Below are 17,872 nucleotides of genomic sequence, written 5' to 3' on the forward strand. Positions count from 1 at the left end.
TTTACGAAGTTAAATTTTTTTAAGGACAAAAACCAAAACATAATTGAAAGTGCTTCTACAAGAATTAAAAGGGATATTTAAGTTTATTAACTAAAAAATAAAATTTGTGCAACTATAAGATCAGACGAATAATTTAACTTAAGAGGATTATGAATTTTAGCTTCCCAACCTCATCCTGGTAGGCCAACAAGCATTGGTTGTTGTCTAAGTTGTCCCCCTTGTCGTGCATCATAGTTTTCCACCACTGATCAGTACTCCAATTATTAATGCACTCTGATGAAGCTGCACATGCTTGATGATGAGTTGAGCAGTGTTTGGCCCCACTCTCACCACCTTCTTCTCTAAGAACATTACTCCCTCTCAACCCGGAGGGTGAAGGTCTTGAGAAAGTTCGAGCCTTAGGCTTTATCACCACATGAGGCTTCACTGTTGTTTTCTCTTGCTTTTCATTGATCACCACCTTGTGAGATGATGATACCTTCCTTCGAATGTAGGTGTTCCAGTAGTTTTTCACATCATTTGGAGTTCTTCCTGGAAGTCTCCCAACAATCAAGGACCATCTACATACACAAAAGATCCAGTTTCAGTTAACTTTTAACTTCCGAGAACTTATACAAGTTTTGTTATAACTTTTAACTTTTACTATGTTTTTGATATTTTAAGTTCGTACTTTTTTAAAAAAAAAATTGGATCTGTAAAAGAGTTTGTTCATTTTTAATTATTCTAAGTTTACCTTTTTTTCAATTTTGATTCTTGTAAGATATTAAATTTGCTTCGTTTTAGTTCTCGTTGATTTATGTTTTTCTAATTTTAATATTTATAAGTTTGATCTTATGATGACTATAAATATTCATGTCTAATTTTTCGCTGGCATTAAGATACCGTACATAGATAATGGCTGTTCGTGTTAGATATTTTAGTTCTATGATGCGTCGATGTTTCCTTGATACTGAAGGAGTGAAAAGGACCACTTATGTATATGGGACCACTGCAATTTGTTTGTTGAATACAGATGTTATAAGTCAGTCAATTGTCAAGAGTCCACATCTATCTTTAATTATTTTTCCCGCATATTATATTATTACATCAATCCTCATTTATGTACTAACAAGATGAATGAAAATCTATGTATGTATGTATATTTTTTTTTGACAATATGTATATATGTATGTATATATATTTGCATCCACAAATATTTAAGTCAGGATCTCAAAGGGTTAAACAGAAGAATAATCAAAATAATTAACTGGTTCTTATCTATGACTGGTTTCATAACGTCAGTGGTGCTGAGTATTTTGTCCTCAATTATGCCATAACAAGTGAAAATAAAGCTCACATATATCACAAGTTTATTCTGTTATCAGGTTCAATGGATTACTGTTAATAGAATAGTAGGATGCGCATGAGCTTCTCTTATGGTCAGTGATCTATGGTTGCTTGTCTGACTTTTGATATGCAATGTGGGTCCAAATCCAGGCATCAGTACAAGTTAAATTTTGACAAAAATATACATATGATCAATTCCATCATTAGATAAATATTAAGATCTGAGTTCAGAAGTACTTGAGCTTCCTTTGGGTCCTAGTCCCTAATGTAAGAATGAAAGATTTTTCTATTCTCTTTATGTCGACAAATGAGCGTGTGCGTGGCATTTATTTGGTGAGTAGAAAATGCCATTTGACACTGTCAGCCCAATACATACCACCTTATACTGTTAAGTCTACAAATAACTGCATGTGGACATATATAGCTATTGCTTTAAATAATTTTACAAGAACAAGGAAAAATGTTTTGGAGATGCTGAGGATAGGAAATACATGTGCCCTAGTTAAATTTCGTGGAAGCACCATTATTTTATTTATTTCAGACAGGAAAAAGAAAATCAATATTGACGCAATGGAGAAGAAGAAAAGATAGAGAGAAACTGAGAGAACACATACACCTTTGGATCTTCTTTCTCGGCAAGCTTATTATTTTCTTTTGGAAAGTGTTTGATAAACATTCAATATGTTATCCAATACCTAGAGAGAGAGTAAAAAAAGAGAAAAAATGTAGATATATATAATAAAGTTTATGATATAATAAAAAGACAAGGATAAAACAAAATAAGAAATATTAATGAGATATTTAAAATAAAAATTAATTTATGTATCATTATTCTTTTTCTCCTTCTTAAGATTGTTATTTTGATCGTTTAAGTAGACTCTTGGTCAGTTATTAAAGTTTTCATCCATATATATCATACGAATACGATGTCAATTTCGATAATGAACCTGTTTTATCAAAATAAACAGAACCTATCCTAATTCTCAACCATTAGCATAAGTTTTGGACCGCTCTAATATCTTTCTGACAAGCTGAACATGGCCAAAAGAGGTACACTTACTGGTTTTGTGATATTGTATTTACTGGGGAAAGGGACAGAGAAACACTCTTTTTTTTCGGGCAGAGAAACACCAATTAAGGAGTAATATATATTATCCTTATAATAAATGTTAACATCACTTTTTATAATTATTTTTTCTTTATCTTTACTTTTATAACATTACTTATTTTGTCTTTTTACATCAATTTTCTCTTTCTGTCTCATGAATGTTAAAATTTATAGAAATATAACTTTTGGACACCCATTAAATTAAGTGTCTAAATTTTGAGAGAGATAAGAAGTGAGGAAAGATAAATAATTGATATAATGTCAAGAAGAAAACCAAAACAAAAATCTCATCTGTTGTTAAACATTGAGAGAATATTAATATCTGCCAAATAAAGAACACGATGTATGATCCTTCTGCCTTTTGTAGGTAGTTTACTTACTATTCTAACTTACAAAAAATAGCAATGTAGCAAACAAAAATTACTAGCCTAAATTTCACTTTTGATTAATCTAATCACATGATATCAATGCATAAGAGTCTTCTTGTGGCTGATTTCCACCGACAAGCCATTTCCTGTGAAGGACATAGTCTTGGAAAATCTCTGCTATTTTTCAATTCCATGTCACGTAATTAAAATTGAATTTTTTTCACTGTCCATTTTCCTCACATCTGAAGAAAACTAGAAAAGGCATTAGTTTTAGAAGAATTATCCGCGTATAATTCGATTGTTAAGGAGGGAATTAAATGGGCTTATTACTGTCGCAATAATCTAAAACATGTCTCTAGCAGAAAATGTAAAAAAAGAAGAAGAAACTGCTAATTTAATTAAGCATTGATCATAAACTGTTAGAATTTGGCAGGACAATTCTCCTTTGGCAAACCAGAAGAATGCATGTGCATGTTCTATCTGCCAAAGGAGAATTGCTCTGTCATTCCTCAACAGCTAGCACGTCTTTCACACTTACGGCACTAATTCTGTCTAAGGCTATCATGTTATAATATAGAAGTCCTATATATAGCAAGTAATAATCGCACCAAATTTTGGATATGCCATAGAAAAGAGTAGGAGGAGCATATGCCAGCACAATTCCACTGGAAGTTTCATGTTCCCGGTTTATAATCCTGATTCTCTCCTTATCAATTATTTTCAAAGTCCAAGGATATGTCTTTATCATAATTTCTCTTCGCATATAAATCAGATGCTCGTTTTTCACTGTAATTTATCACAAACTATGAAATTATATATACTACATACATCGATGTATGTATGTATCTGCAATTTTTCTGTGCATGAAGTAGGCCTCTTGTTTATATGATGTTATATGATTCATGCACACTACTCCCAAAAAAAAAAGGAATCAAGAAAACCTTCATACTAGAATTTAAGGTGAAAGGGATCTAGCTGTCACCAACTCTTAGATTACAAAATTCGGGATGCATGGGATACAGCATGTGGCCGAGGAGAAATTCTTGGGAAAGCTTTCATCGTGCCTACGCCTCTTTAGGCATATCAAATTTTAATTTTATTGTTACAAGTTTCACATTTTCTTAACACAGATACATGTAGACAAATGATTTTTCTAAGTGTTCAAAATATGGTATACATTTTTAATTTCCAACACAAAAATATATTCATAAAATTATCAAAATGATCGCAGCTTATAGGAATATTTAGGTCTTACAATAAAATCATGATTTGAGATAGGAGTATCTAGTATTTTAATTTTGAATTATGCTAGCAATTAATACACTCTCTAATATTTTTTTTGCAACTGATTAAAATTTATAAAAAATTACAAAATTATAAACTCATAAAATAAACAAGTCTCATTGAATAAGAAGTCATTCAGAACATAGAATTTTATAATTTTTAATAAATTTAAGTCAATAATAAATAAAATATTAAAAAAGTGTGTTAAAATTGTGCTATTACATGTTAGCTTTTACTCTTTACTTTTTGCACCTTTTGTATAATATATGCTATGTCTGAGTATTATCATCACCTATATATACAGATGTTGAGCTTGAAATTGTTCAGTGTGACAAAACTTGCAACAAGTCAAGTGCGGGTGCATTGCCGGGTTAGTTGGGCACTCAACCATGTCCATTCAGGTCACGAAGGCAGCCAGGGAAACTGCCAAAGGAGATTTGCCCAACAATTCATACTCCTGCACACGCTAAACCACTTTAGCATAGGAAGAAGAAAGGTACAATGCCATGCTCCAATATTAATTTATTGATCACATCTCTCTTTGAATTTGTTGTCCTTCCCTTTTTCTGGGTTGAACATTTTATCTGCTTCATCGAACAACGACTGCACAATCAAAACAATTAAGTCTGCAAAATGCAAGAAAAGTCGTCACTAGCTTAACTTAATAATTATGAAGTTGCTTCAAAGACATTGGTCAGGCTATACCCACGCTATATTATTATTGATGTGGACCACAACAGTGTTTGAAATAATGTTAAAATTATCTATAAGACTATAACCAATGTTGATAGTTATGTCTTTTTTTAATGATACAAACGGTTGGATATAAGATATAAAATAGGCAAACATCCATTCGAAAGATTATCATCAGAGCAGTTTCTCAAAGTTATTTACCTCATTACCCGTAACTCTTACCCTTTTGGGAATAATTACAAGGAAGTAGTAACTAATTAGAGGTAAAAATGTAGTTTGTTGGAAGATTTTTCAATAAGTTTATAAATCTATCTAAATAAACTAGCTAGTATACGTATGCTTATACTTATTAAACTTATATTCGTGAAGTTTAAATATTCCCATCCGAAAAGTTTTGGCAGTGGTCTTAGTAATCTCGCATAAAGTAATACATCAAATCAAATTAATCTCCTACATTATAATCATTTTCATTTTTTTAATGTATAGTGACTTGTCAATTTAGTCCATAGAAAATGAAAAAAAAATGTCCTTAAAATTTAAAATAAGTAATTTTACACCAATCTATTTTTTAGTCTATAAATAATATTGCCCCGTGTATTTAATTTAGTCTTTACATTTATCAGTTTATCTCGGTGATTCTGTCAAAAAAAAATTATATCGGTGAATAGAAAATCAAATCGATTGTCAGCAATTAAATGATACTAGTATATAGTAATTATTAAAGTTAGAAATCTATTTAATAAGTCTTAATGCCCAAAACTCAAATGGGAAAAAATTGTCAATTTTAAAAACTAAATTTTCTTTTTCATATTTTCAAGAAATAAATTAACAGGTTATGATTCAGGCATTAATTTATAATTATTCAATATCCTAAATTAAGTCATAAGATAACGTAACACAAAAATTTGTAGCCGAGCTTTCCAGAACCAGCTGCATCCCCAGTCTTCTTACAACAACCTTCCTTCCCTGGCTTACACAATCTGACTCCAATTATGTTCCTTCTTTTGCAACATGGTTTTCTAGACAAAAGGCTCTGTTTGTCAATTACTACAACGTACTAGTACTAGCGTAAAAGAAATAATTTATAATGAATAAGTTTTAGTAGTATTAATTAAAGTTAGAAGTGTTTGGCAAATGGTAACGATGAATGTCTTACTGTTCTTGTAGCATTTATTTCGTTAGCTTGCCACGTTTTTTCAGACATTATTTAAAGTAGTGTTTGACTTCACAATATATTTGTTTATTATTTTTTCTCTCTCTCACTTTTATCTTTGTTATTTTAGACTATATTTAAAAAAGTTAGTTGAAGCTAGGTTGAAAAAGTATTCCAAAATAAAAGATTAACTAACACTGTATTTGATAGATGCAAAAGAGAATAAAAAATAAATAAAATAAACGTTGAAATTTCATGAGATTCATATTTTAATTCTTTATTTTAATTTAAAATTTGTATCTCTTTTTTTTTCTTCATTCTGTTAAACATACACTAGTAACTAAAAATTAGTAGCAGAAAGCAGTTGTTTTATTTAGGTACACTAAATTATAATTGGAATGAGTAATTAGTTCATAAGTTTCAAACTCAATAAATCTAATTAAATCAAATATATATATATATATATATATATATATATATAATGAATTGATTCATTAACTATTATTTATTTGTTTGGTAACATACTTATTCTATCCTTACAAAATAGTCTTTTTTGATTTTTTTTTCTTATTTTTGAAATTTTTACAATATATTTTTAATTATTCAACTCAATCCAACTCAATTAATATTAAATTGGATTGCTAAAAAAAGTAAAGTCAACCCAACTTAATTATGTTTAATTGGATTAGGATGTACAAAAGATTAAATTCAATCGAACACAGACTACTTACAAGATTCATATCCCTCCTGCCTCTCAACAAAAAAAAAAAAAAACTGAAAACAAAAGCACAAAAAATAAAATAAAAATAAAAAACAAATGAAAGAGAAATTAGGAGAAAGTAGAGGGGGTGGGGGAGAATTTGAGCCAGAGAGGATTTAGGTTTCTATTTACACCCATACTATTTCTCGCGTGTTTGTATGATTGTTTCTTGAGGTAAAACCCTCCACTTTTTTATTTCCTCATTGTTTCTCACTTTCCTCCACTTTATGTCCATGCTCTCTTCTCCATTTCTATCTTATTTTTTCTACACCAAACAGAACACTAGATGCACTTTGTTTAAGAAAATCGGCACTGTTTGCAATGGCATGGCAAAGATTAAAAAAAAAAACAAAATCAACGGTACTGTCTCGTGAAGTCATCACGAGAGAAATTTTCAAATAAATATACAATAAATATATAATATATACACAAACATTTATTATTAACAAACATACATATATTTATTATTCAAAGTATAAATTTAGATTAAAGAACTAAAATTTACCTTGTAATTTTAAAAAAATAAATTAAAATCAAGTTAAGAATTTAGGTCCCCAAACCTAAATTCATAATAATTTTTTAAAAAAATTAAAAAATTAAGATGGAAATTCGAATCCTTTCAACTAGAATTTACACGTAAACAATAAACATATATATTTTTGTTAATAATAAACGTACATGTATATTTATGTAAATATTATATATTTGTTGTATGCTTGTGTGAAAATTTCCATCACGAGACGCACATGTGGAATTAGGCTTATCAGTAATTCCCCTCCTCGCTGAATGATTGAATCCGCCACAACCAACAATGTACGTTTATTATCATAATATTCCCAAAATGATTTTCTGCTTGACTTCACCCAACCACGAGATTGTGGAACGTATATAGTATGTGGCAGAAGCCGTAGAGACCACTCCGTCGTTACTTTATACCAGAACGTATTACATTCACAAAAATCATTTCTTCCCAAATTATCTTTTAAATATTTGGAAAATATGTGTGTTAGTCTTTAAAAAATTTATCTTTATGTTTGGACGAGGAAAAACTTAATTTCACAAATTAAACTCAATTTTAGTGCTTGTGTACTTGTGACAAATCATAAACTTGAGTAACATATAGAAAAGAAGGTAAAAGAAGTGTTACTGTTGTTATTATTTTGTTCACAGATGATGTAACTAAAAGCATAATATATACAATTAGGTAGCAGCAACAGTGCAACACACATGGTGTAACTAAAAGTGATAATATGATTTGGTAGAAGCATGTTGGATTATTATAACTCTGTGCTTTCGCTAATCACGTGAAGTTTAATTTAACATCAATTCATAACTACATGAAGTGAATCCCAATCTGATTCTTTAATTAATTTAATTAAGACTTGTGTAATTTAACAACAAATTTTAATTGCACAGAGACGCATATGAAATATCAGAAACAGATTTAAATATCAAAGGAAAATGATGTTTATGGAGTAAATAATTTGCCAAAACCATTTATATAAAAAAGGGTACATGATACCTTTCGTTAAAAAGTTTTGTATATGTAAGTCTAAAATCTCTAGCACAGTCAGAAAATTAGCATGAAAATTGCATCTAATGCCGACCACAGGGATAAAAAAAGGCTTTCAATTTTGTGTAGTTTGGAAGCAACTATCAATTATTGCTATTGTGACTGCTAGGCGCAATTAGTTTACACATGAAAGCTTTGATGCAATCACCAAACCAGCAAGAAAGAGATGTGACAAAAGAATCTCAACATCTGAGAGAACAGAAAAAGATTGGCAACAGTGTGGTTGATATCAACCATTGGCCAACCTCATATCTGGCTTTATCTAGTAGCATTCGTAATTCTCTATTATTTTGCCATAAAAAACCTTTGTTTTTGCCTCTTGTTAAAGCCAACCCCACTCCAAAACACTTTCATTTTTGTCCAAAACCAAGGTTTACCACTTAAAAAATACAAATAATAAACAACAAAATGATACATTAATAAGGGAAATGTCTCAAATCCAAAACGTGTAAATGATTGGTTGAATTCTTCTCGTAATTTCAGAGTTCATGAAGGGTATAATATAACATATCTTATATTAATTCTTATCTACCATGTCTTGACAATTTACGTCTGCTAGTACAATTCAGAAACCTCAGCTGAGTTTCCAAAGCCACCATCTATTCATCATGGATGCAGAAGAAGTCTTGAAGCTCTTTGATTCATGCTGGTTCGGGCATCAAAATTTGAAGGAACACACAAGTTCATCAACAATACCAACAAGTCTTCATGAGAATTCTTCAGATCATAATCAAATAAAAGAACCATCAGAACCAACACTTTTACGCATCCAAAGCGGTCATAGCAGATCCATGAGCGACCAGTTGAGTTCCATGACATGTTTCAAGGACGATTCTCTCTCACCAGACTCAGTTTTCTCACCAAAGCTTCAAACCATTCTCTCAGGAAAAGATGTCACAGACGCAGAAGCAGCACATGTGCAGCTTCAACTACTAGTGTTGCCTAAGAAGAGGGAAAGGAGGAAGAAAAGACCGAGCAAGAGTTTATCAGACCTTGAATTTGAGGAGCTGAAAGGGTTCATGGATCTGGGGTTTGTTTTCTCAGAGGAAGATAAGGACTCAAGTTTGGCTTCAATCATTCCTGGCTTGCAAAGGCTAGGGAAAAGTGATGAGGAAGAAGAGGATTCTGAATTAGGGTCCTCAGTCCAAAGACCTTACCTCTCTGAAGCATGGAAGGCTCAAGAAAGGAGAAAGAAAGAGAACCCTCTCGTGAATTGGAAGATTCCTGCTCTGAACAATGAAATTGACATAAAAGATAGTCTCAGGTGGTGGGCTCAAACTGTTGCTTCCACTGTTAGATGATGAAGTTTTGTTATTCAAGTTTTTTCTTGTATTATTACATATACTTCGCTTATTATATCTTTGAAATTTTGTTTCACTTTTTGCCATAGCCGCAGCTTTTTAACCGTTTTTTCCTTCTGGATTTTCTGGAATTCCACATTGTAATTTCAGACTAGAGGAGGGGAATGCATCTCAGCTTTTAAGATCATTGTAGGTCATAAACAATTTCTGTTGCGGTAGGTCCATGTCAAGTTTGAATATTTCTATATCAAATTTAAGGCCACAAAGCTTACACCGAATTAAAATATCAGACTCCCCAACCTGAAAAAGCTTAAACATAATTGAATACCAACTCATTCGGCTTTTTCTGATCACTTTTGCTTCCTTCACTGGAATGTATGAAAAATGAGAATATAAGTAATATCATTTCTTATACATAGAGCAAAAAGAAAATTTGATAGTTATAAAGAAAACTAGACATTTTAACCATTTTTCATGTAATTGTATACATATATTCACTTTATTCAGTGACTGTTATTGTATAGAACTTAAATTTAAAGAAGCAGAAATCTATCAAACGTATAATATTGTTAAGATCATGAACAGTATATGCATTATTACAAGCTGTTTGGCAAAACAATACTGGGAAAAGAGCATTGCCGATACTTAAATGTTAGAATCCAGATTCCAGAAGTATCTAAATGTTCCTTGATCAGTAATTTCCGAGTAACCAAGCACAAGAACAATCGTTATGCAATCATTTGATTGATAGTTTTTCAGCCAGTCAATGGCACTGCACAAGCGATTGACTTTTCCTCTCCTCAATTATCATGATTCTCCCCTATATCCTTTTTACCACCTTACAAATTTTTTTCTTCTTTATATGGACAAATGAAAATCTCATGCAATTGACACATCAGCAATTATGTGATTGTACTTTTTCTTTTTGTTGCATTAACCACAGAACGTCAAAACCAACCTTCCAAGTTCCAATTAGACTGATCCCAAGTCCCTCCCGGCCAGACACTTGGGCCAGAAATCGGTAGTACTTGAAGTTGAAGATCCAAATTTTTGGAACTTAACCGAATAGATATCAATGAAGGTGGGCCTGGTAGAGTTGCATAAACGCTGACAGATTTACTGACCCACTCAGAGCATGCTTGGCTAACCGGTTGTGAGGTCAAAACGTAATTTTGTCAACAGATCAAGACCTTCCTTTCGCGTTGGATTATTGGATTTATCTCGTAATTCTTGTAAGACAACAATTTGAATGAAGAACCAAAGTGCATGTTTGGATACCAAGCAAAATCAATTCTAGCACCAAAAATCATGGTGAATAATTGAAAATGGAAAAGCAACAAAGAGTTGCATTGGTGTGACTGAAAAAATAAGCAAGGTGCAGTGACCGCACCGCCTACTCGAACACACACTCAGTCATTATTAATTTATAGAAGAAAGTTGTCTTTTACCAAATAGAATGTTAGTTGCAGTTTGTTGCCAAGTATTTCACTGCTATATTCTTCTTATAAGTTATAACTTGTTTTCATTAATTTTTATAACACTTTATAAAATACATTAAATAAAACATAAATACGTTCAATGTCTTAAAAACATATAAAACATTTAATACTTTTCTTTCAGTAAGAGGATATTAAATAATATTGTAAAAAAAATATAGTTATTCTTTTACCTTTATCCTGTATAAATTTTTTTAGCATGCTCATGCAGCTTTAAATCTACTAAAATTTCCAGACTCATCCATGTTTCTAATTGCTAATTTGAATAAACAAACCTTTGAAATAACCATTCATAGTATGGAGCATCGATGTTAGTATCCCAGTTGTCAATTTTATAAAGCTTACATGTGACCGAGAAAGTAAAGAGATCCTTATCAAGCATTTTGGCATATGTATGCCCATTGACAGTAGAAACTTCTTTTAAAAAAAAAAAACTGACAGTAAGAACTTAGTCCTATACCTTATCACAAATTATTTGTTAAGGCAATCTCTTGTTATACCATAGATCAAACATAGAAGTGAAAAGAATAAAACGAAAATTTAGGCACGGGAATTACCAATCAACTCATAGGTTCATTGAATAAAAGTACAACAAAAAAATCTGATGTAAACCAGTTTGTCATGTGATGTGGTAGTTACCACTTGTCTGCTTCAATGTAAAACAGCAAATTGACAAAGACTTCAAGAAGGATCAGCCGAATGTTTCATTCAAACTAGTACATGCCATTATACACACAACCAACAGCAATATACAAAATAAATAGTTTTTTTTTTTTTTTTTGAGATGGAGCGGGGGTACAAAAAAGAAGTTCACACAAAAACTAGAATCTAAACATGATCAGTAGCTCAGAGATTGTGTTGCCATAACAACCTTGGACGAAAGGGGTCCTTGGCCAATTGTAACTCAATCAAGTAATCATGTAAATTGCCTAGCAGATGTTGTAGGCTCTCTTCTCTTGGCACTTTTCTTCATCATGTCAGCCCAACTAGCCAAGACATTAGACACTTCAAACTTACCAACAAAATTCATCTTTCGAGCTAACTCCTCAAGAATGACAGCATTCCCAGTCTTAGAAATATCAGAAGCAAACTTGTTATAATCAAGCTTCGGAGCTTTCATTCCCTTCTCTAACATTTCCTCTAAATATTTGCATGCCTCACCAGACCTGTCCTGTCTTATAAGCCCACCAATGTATACAATGTAGGAATTATCATCAGGACAGCACCCCTTCTGATGCATCTCATCCCAAATCTCATGACCCATTTCATAATTTTTTGTCACAAAATAGGATTTCATTATCATGTTGTAAGTGTGAATTGTTGGTTTGATGCCACTTTGAATCATCTTCTTGTATATTCTCACTGCATCATCTGGCATATGTTGGCTAGTCATCAGTTTTATCAAAGCGTTGTAGGTCCTTCCATCAGGTGGACAACCTCTTTCCCTCATTTCCTTCAGTAGACTGTATACCATATCCATTTTCTTCTGCCTCCCAAACCCAGTGATCAAACACGTGTAAAGTGCAGCATCAGGTTGACACCCACGATCTACCATTACATCAAAATATTCTATAGCTTCTCCCATCAACTTTTGTTTGCAGAAGTCCTGTATCATAATTGTATAACTCCGAACATTGGGTGAAGGACCTTTGGCCTTCATGATTTCAAACAACTTGATGGCATCAGACTTCTTCTTACACTTCAACAATCCTTCAAGCATAACATTATGTGCAACAACATCAGGGTTAAATCCCCTATCAATCATCTCATTCCACACCCTCCCTGCTTCCAGCAAGTTTTTTAACCTGCACCAACCACTAAGAAGTATGGTGTAAGTTTGCAAACTAGGTGTAAATCTATCTTTCAGCTTCTCGAAAACAGCTTGTGCTTCTTTACCAAGCTTTGCGGTGCTGAGACTATCAAGCAAGAAATTAATCACATCAACACCCACCTTAAACCCATATTTCTTCATCAGATCAAAGATCCCAACTGCCTTTTTCCTTTGCTTTGCTTCAGCAAAGGCTTTGATAGCAATGGAGAAAGTCTCCATTGTCAAAAGGCCCTTCTCACCCATTTCCTCAAGCATTGCCACCATGGTCTCAAACTGTCTAGTCCTCCCAAGAACACACATCATGAAGTTATAAGTCCTAGAATCATGAGCAAACCCAGGCCTCTTCCCAGCCCAACAAAAGAACCGAAAGGCCGGCTTCCTAGCATGCTTGAACCTTTGCAGCACATCCACAACCAAATCATGGGACAACCGAACCCCACATTCATCAAGAACAACCTCCATGTTCCTATCCAACGCAAACAATTCATCAATCACCTTGCATACCCTCTCAACCTCAACAGGATCTGCACATGATTCACCACTAACACCTCTACCATCATAACCCTTATCACCATCACCACCATCATCATCATCATCATCATTCTCAACCCCAGAATCAGCATTACTAGCAAATGTCCTAGGACTATTCAAAAACGGAAACTTTTCATGAAAAGGGGAAGAGGGTAAGGCGGAAAAAGTGGCGAGATGGGGAATCAGCAGTTTTTTTTGTAGAGTAAGGAGTGGAGAGGGGTGTGGCAAAAGAAATGGAATTTGACAACGAGAATGATGGAAAGTGCAATTAAGAGAAGAACGAAGCAAACGAGACAAGGGCAGAGAGCTACCACAAGGTAAGCGCACTTGCTCTCCTCGTCTTTGCGGTGGTCGTCTCTGATGGAGAGAGCGAAGCTTGGTGGTGGAGAAGACGCAGCAGGGGCCATAAGGTAATTGTGAATCTGTGTGGTGGCGTAGGAACAAAGTTAAAGGTCGAACGTTGGAGGAGGTTATGGTTCTGTGTCGGAGAGATAGAGTCATTGAAGTGCCATTTACATTATAGACAGTGAAATAAGTAAGGACGAAAAGAAGAGAATTGCAGTGAGTGGCGTTAGGTGTTTGTGTGGCAATGAAGGAATGGGTGAGGATCACGGGTTAAACCCTGATGGGCCCTTGGGCCACTGAAAATGGAAGTTTGTAAATATGAAAAGAAAAGGAGCGGGGTGTGGGGGGCATCTCAATAATCTTTTCAATAGCAGTAGCAGAAAAGATGGAGTAAATTATCAAGTTATTGATTTTTTAAAATCTTAATTAATATTTCAACTTACCATAAATATTCATTATAGAAAAAAAAATTATCCACTGGATAAGTTTAGATTTAAGTATAAATATTTACTCATAAAATTTATAAGAATATAATTATCCACCAATTTACTATTATCCTGCTTCGTAATCATATCTTCATGTTTAATTTAATATGTTGAATTTAAAATTTAAAATAAAATAAATATTGAATCGATCGTTTCATAAGTTTGTTAATTATTTATCTAATATCAAAACATTATTTATAATTTGTAATTAGTCTTCTAAAGTGCCCGGATATAATATGAATGTTGAGGTTAATTGTAAATTTTTTGAAGTATATTTTTAAGCTCCTCAAAGGGATTTACTAGTTTGTTATTCTGAGGATGAAGTGATATATATTTCATAACTTTTTGGAGTGTATTACCCCCTAGCTCCAGTTATTACAGGCAAGATGTTTATACATATACATATACATATATATATATATATATATATATATATATATATATATATATATATATATATATATATTCTTACTTCATATTTCTTTTTTATGTATATACACACGGAAACAATCTTATGTCTTATCCCATAAAAGAAAAGAGACACACCAAATCACCAATGCAGGAAAGGAACAAGAAAGAAAAAGAAATGGATCAAATAAAGACACTAAGTACAACTGTAGTAACGCCTAATTGTTTGTTTTTTGGTGAACCGAAAGATTTGGCCTAGTCTACATTTGCATCCTCGATCTTAAAGATGATAACGTTGGAGCCAAGGATTATTTGGAGCTATTCAAATGTCCTTATTTGCTTTTTTTTTTTTTTTTAATTGCCATATAGCTGTGCAGTTTAGGTCCTTAATTGGAGATAATTTTTTAATGTAGCCATACAATCAAAACAGGACAACTTTGCATATGATTATCAGATTGTCACCATTCATGACTGCGAATGGATGATTATATTTAACATACGGATTTAAATTATCTATGCCATTCTCGACTTCTTTAATTTTAAATATAATGGTTTTTTTAACAACTTTTTTCTCCTAAACTGTAAATTTTTCTACTGCAATATTATTTATGTTGAGGGATGGAAAAGAAGATCAGAAAATAGAACCAAAGTCTAATTAATCATTTGGCTCCTATATGAAATTATGAATTTGTCTCTACTTTGCACCATCTTTTTGCTTAAGTTTCTGCACTTCAAATTTTTACACTTTGGTCTTTATACCAGCAATTTTTTTTACATTTTAGTGTCTATTGTTAATTTTGTAGCAGTGTAGAATCGCAACAAAATAGAAATATAAGAACTAAAATATACAAAAATTGTTTATAGAGACTAAAACTTTAAATACAAAGACTAAAATGATAATAAAAAGTTGGCTCATAAAAACAAAATGATTAACTCATCAACCTATAAAAGATTATCTGGTTTCTTTGGCATAATTAATAGTTCAACATAAACTCTACAATTTACAATGAATATTATAAAAAGGTTGTGTCCTTTTGTAAAACTTTGTGTCGATATCAACAACACGGCCTGCAATGGTGACATTCTAATATACTCATTAAATTATGTCACATGTGTCCGTGCTAGTTTTAACATGTTCTTATCTGTCCCTTTTCAAGAGATGAAGATGCTAGAGCCTTATAATTAAAGCTTATAAACCCCATCTAATTCCCTTGAAACTCATCAAAAGGTTAGGTACGTAAGTCATGTTGTGGCAGGGTTTGAGATGTCAAAGAAGCAAAATATGGGAGCAATGAGTGATAATGGAATAAGCCGCAGCAGAAAGAAGTCATCATCAAGAGGGCACCACAGGTTTGTAGGGGTTCGACAAAGGCCATCAGGGAGATGGGTGGCTGAGATCAAAGACTCTCTACAAAAAGTTAGGCTTTGGCTTGGAACATATGACACTGCTGAGGATGCAGCTCGAGCATATGATAATGCTGCACGAGCCTTGAGAGGTTCCAATGCTAGAACCAACTTTGAGTTGCCTGAGTCAGCTTCTTCTGGTGGTGCTAATAAGCGTGGTGGTTCCAAGTTTGTGCCTGAATGCACTGAACCCTTTTCTTTTGAGGATGTGAATGAGCCAGGTTCAGATGCAGAAGGCCTTCTTGGTGCACTTAAGGCAAAACTGCTTGATGGAAAGAAAGGGAAGTTTGATCAGTTTCAATTTCTTGGAAATTCTGCTGCTCAAGTTGTTCAATCTGGCATGGTTTCAAGATCAAGTCAGAATTGTTCTGGGAAGAAAGAGTTATTATTACCAATACCATCATCTTCAGCTAATGATACTGTTCTCACAAGGATGAATTATGGAACTGGAACCAGCCCTGTGCATGGTGTGATGAGTACTTTAGCTTCATCAAACACTTGTGCTAATAAGAGTGTGGTTATCCCAAATCATGATTATCATGAAGGAGCTGTAGCAAGCACAAGCAGTGGTAGAGTCAACTCTCATCAACTTTGTCAAACCCCACCTGTGGCAACATGGCCCAGTGAAGTGGCATATGATTTGCCTTGGCCTACACAATATATGAGCCAAGTTCTTCCTGATAATGGCCTTCTTGCATCTTCCAGCACTGCTGCAGCCACCTTGACTAATATATGGCCACTTTCTGGGGTAATTGAGTCTACTGTTGATATGACATGCATGGATCAGGGACCATCAAGTAGCAACAAAAGTGGCCAAATGATGAATATGGTGAGCATGCAGTTGCCTCTAGTTGGTGGTGCAAATGAAGGTCTTTGGACATTGGAGCAGCAACAGTTTGTGCAATGTGACCAGAACAACAGCTGGTTTAGTTTTAATGGATCTTGGGATCCTCTCCTCTATGTTCCCTCTGAGCTAGCCTGATTAGTTAGTGTTAATATTGTCTGTGAAAGAAATCTCAATTTGTCAATTCTTAATATATCTTGATCTCTACTAATCATTCTTTAATTTTAACTTGATACTATAGAAGACCATCTTTGTATGCTCAAAGGTTTACCAATTTTCTTCTGTGAGGGAAGTAGAATGTTTTGTTTGTTCCTGACTTTAAAACATATAAACATTTTTTTTTTGTCATTTTAATTTGTAAGGCATTATTTTATTTATCTGTGATAAATTCCTTCCCTAAATATATAAGAGGAGAACACTAGCTCATTGAAGCAAATGCCAGCAAAACACTCATTTTTTTGTTTGGTAATTCATATGAAATATACACAATTTTAATTAATAAACATCAAGATCTAACTTATCATTTTTAATGAAATTTTTCTTTTTCATCACATATTTTCAATCACAAATCACATAAGACATTCTTTTAAATGCTCTACCTTATTAATTAAAATTTATTTAAAATCATAAAAATTTATAAGTCTTATTTTTTATTTAAGAAGTTCTCTTCATAATTTCTAATTTTTAATAAATTATGATTAATAACAAGAGAGTGTGTTATTAAAAGTATTAGCAATACTCCTTTACTCATTTGTAAATCTTCGATGAAAGTTTTATTCTGTTCTCTTTTTTAATGAATGATTCATTGACACCAAGCACCAGCTAATAAATTATTTTTTCTTTTTTATTGAATGATTCATCGACACCAGCACCAGCTAATAAATTAATCAAACGTTTAACCTTTCTTTTGGGCTAAACTTAAACAGTTAATATTCTTTTCGTGACTATGTCGTGCTTCTTCT

At 32.8% G+C, this 17,872-nt stretch overlaps 4 protein-coding genes across 4 annotated transcripts; 2 read left to right on the plus strand and 2 right to left on the minus strand.

Annotated features, from left to right (window-relative positions):
- Positions 1–65: 65 nt before the first annotated feature.
- Positions 66–4,985, minus strand: LOC100802612 (transcription factor MYB1). Its single transcript, XM_003541642.2, has 2 exons — positions 4,981–4,985; positions 66–560 (listed from the first exon to the last, which is right to left on the minus strand). The coding sequence occupies exons 1-2, from the start codon at positions 4,983–4,985 to the stop codon at positions 134–136; spliced, it is 432 nt and encodes a 143-aa protein (XP_003541690.1). The 3' UTR covers positions 66–133.
- Positions 4,986–8,694: 3,709 nt separating this feature from the next.
- On the plus strand, positions 8,695–9,750 carry LOC100781024 (uncharacterized). The gene has a single exon (XM_026124913.2). It carries the CDS (start codon positions 8,874–8,876, stop codon positions 9,564–9,566), a length of 693 nt encoding a protein of 230 aa, XP_025980698.1. The 5' UTR covers positions 8,695–8,873; the 3' UTR covers positions 9,567–9,750.
- Positions 9,751–11,742: 1,992 nt separating this feature from the next.
- LOC100818966 (pentatricopeptide repeat-containing protein At3g62470, mitochondrial) lies at positions 11,743–14,060 on the minus strand. The gene has a single exon (XM_014765781.3). It carries the CDS (start codon positions 13,923–13,925, stop codon positions 11,979–11,981), a length of 1,947 nt encoding a protein of 648 aa, XP_014621267.1. The 5' UTR covers positions 13,926–14,060; the 3' UTR covers positions 11,743–11,978.
- A 1,522-nt stretch (positions 14,061–15,582) lies between these two features.
- LOC102667106 (uncharacterized) lies at positions 15,583–17,221 on the plus strand. The gene has a single exon (XM_006595343.3). It carries the CDS (start codon positions 15,927–15,929, stop codon positions 17,046–17,048), a length of 1,122 nt encoding a protein of 373 aa, XP_006595406.2. The 5' UTR covers positions 15,583–15,926; the 3' UTR covers positions 17,049–17,221.
- The last annotated feature ends 651 nt before the right edge of the window (positions 17,222–17,872 follow it).

The sequence above is a fragment of the Glycine max genome, chromosome 13 (genome assembly GCF_000004515.6).
Source record: "Glycine max cultivar Williams 82 chromosome 13, Glycine_max_v4.0, whole genome shotgun sequence".
NCBI lineage: Eukaryota > Viridiplantae > Streptophyta > Magnoliopsida > Fabales > Fabaceae > Glycine > Glycine max.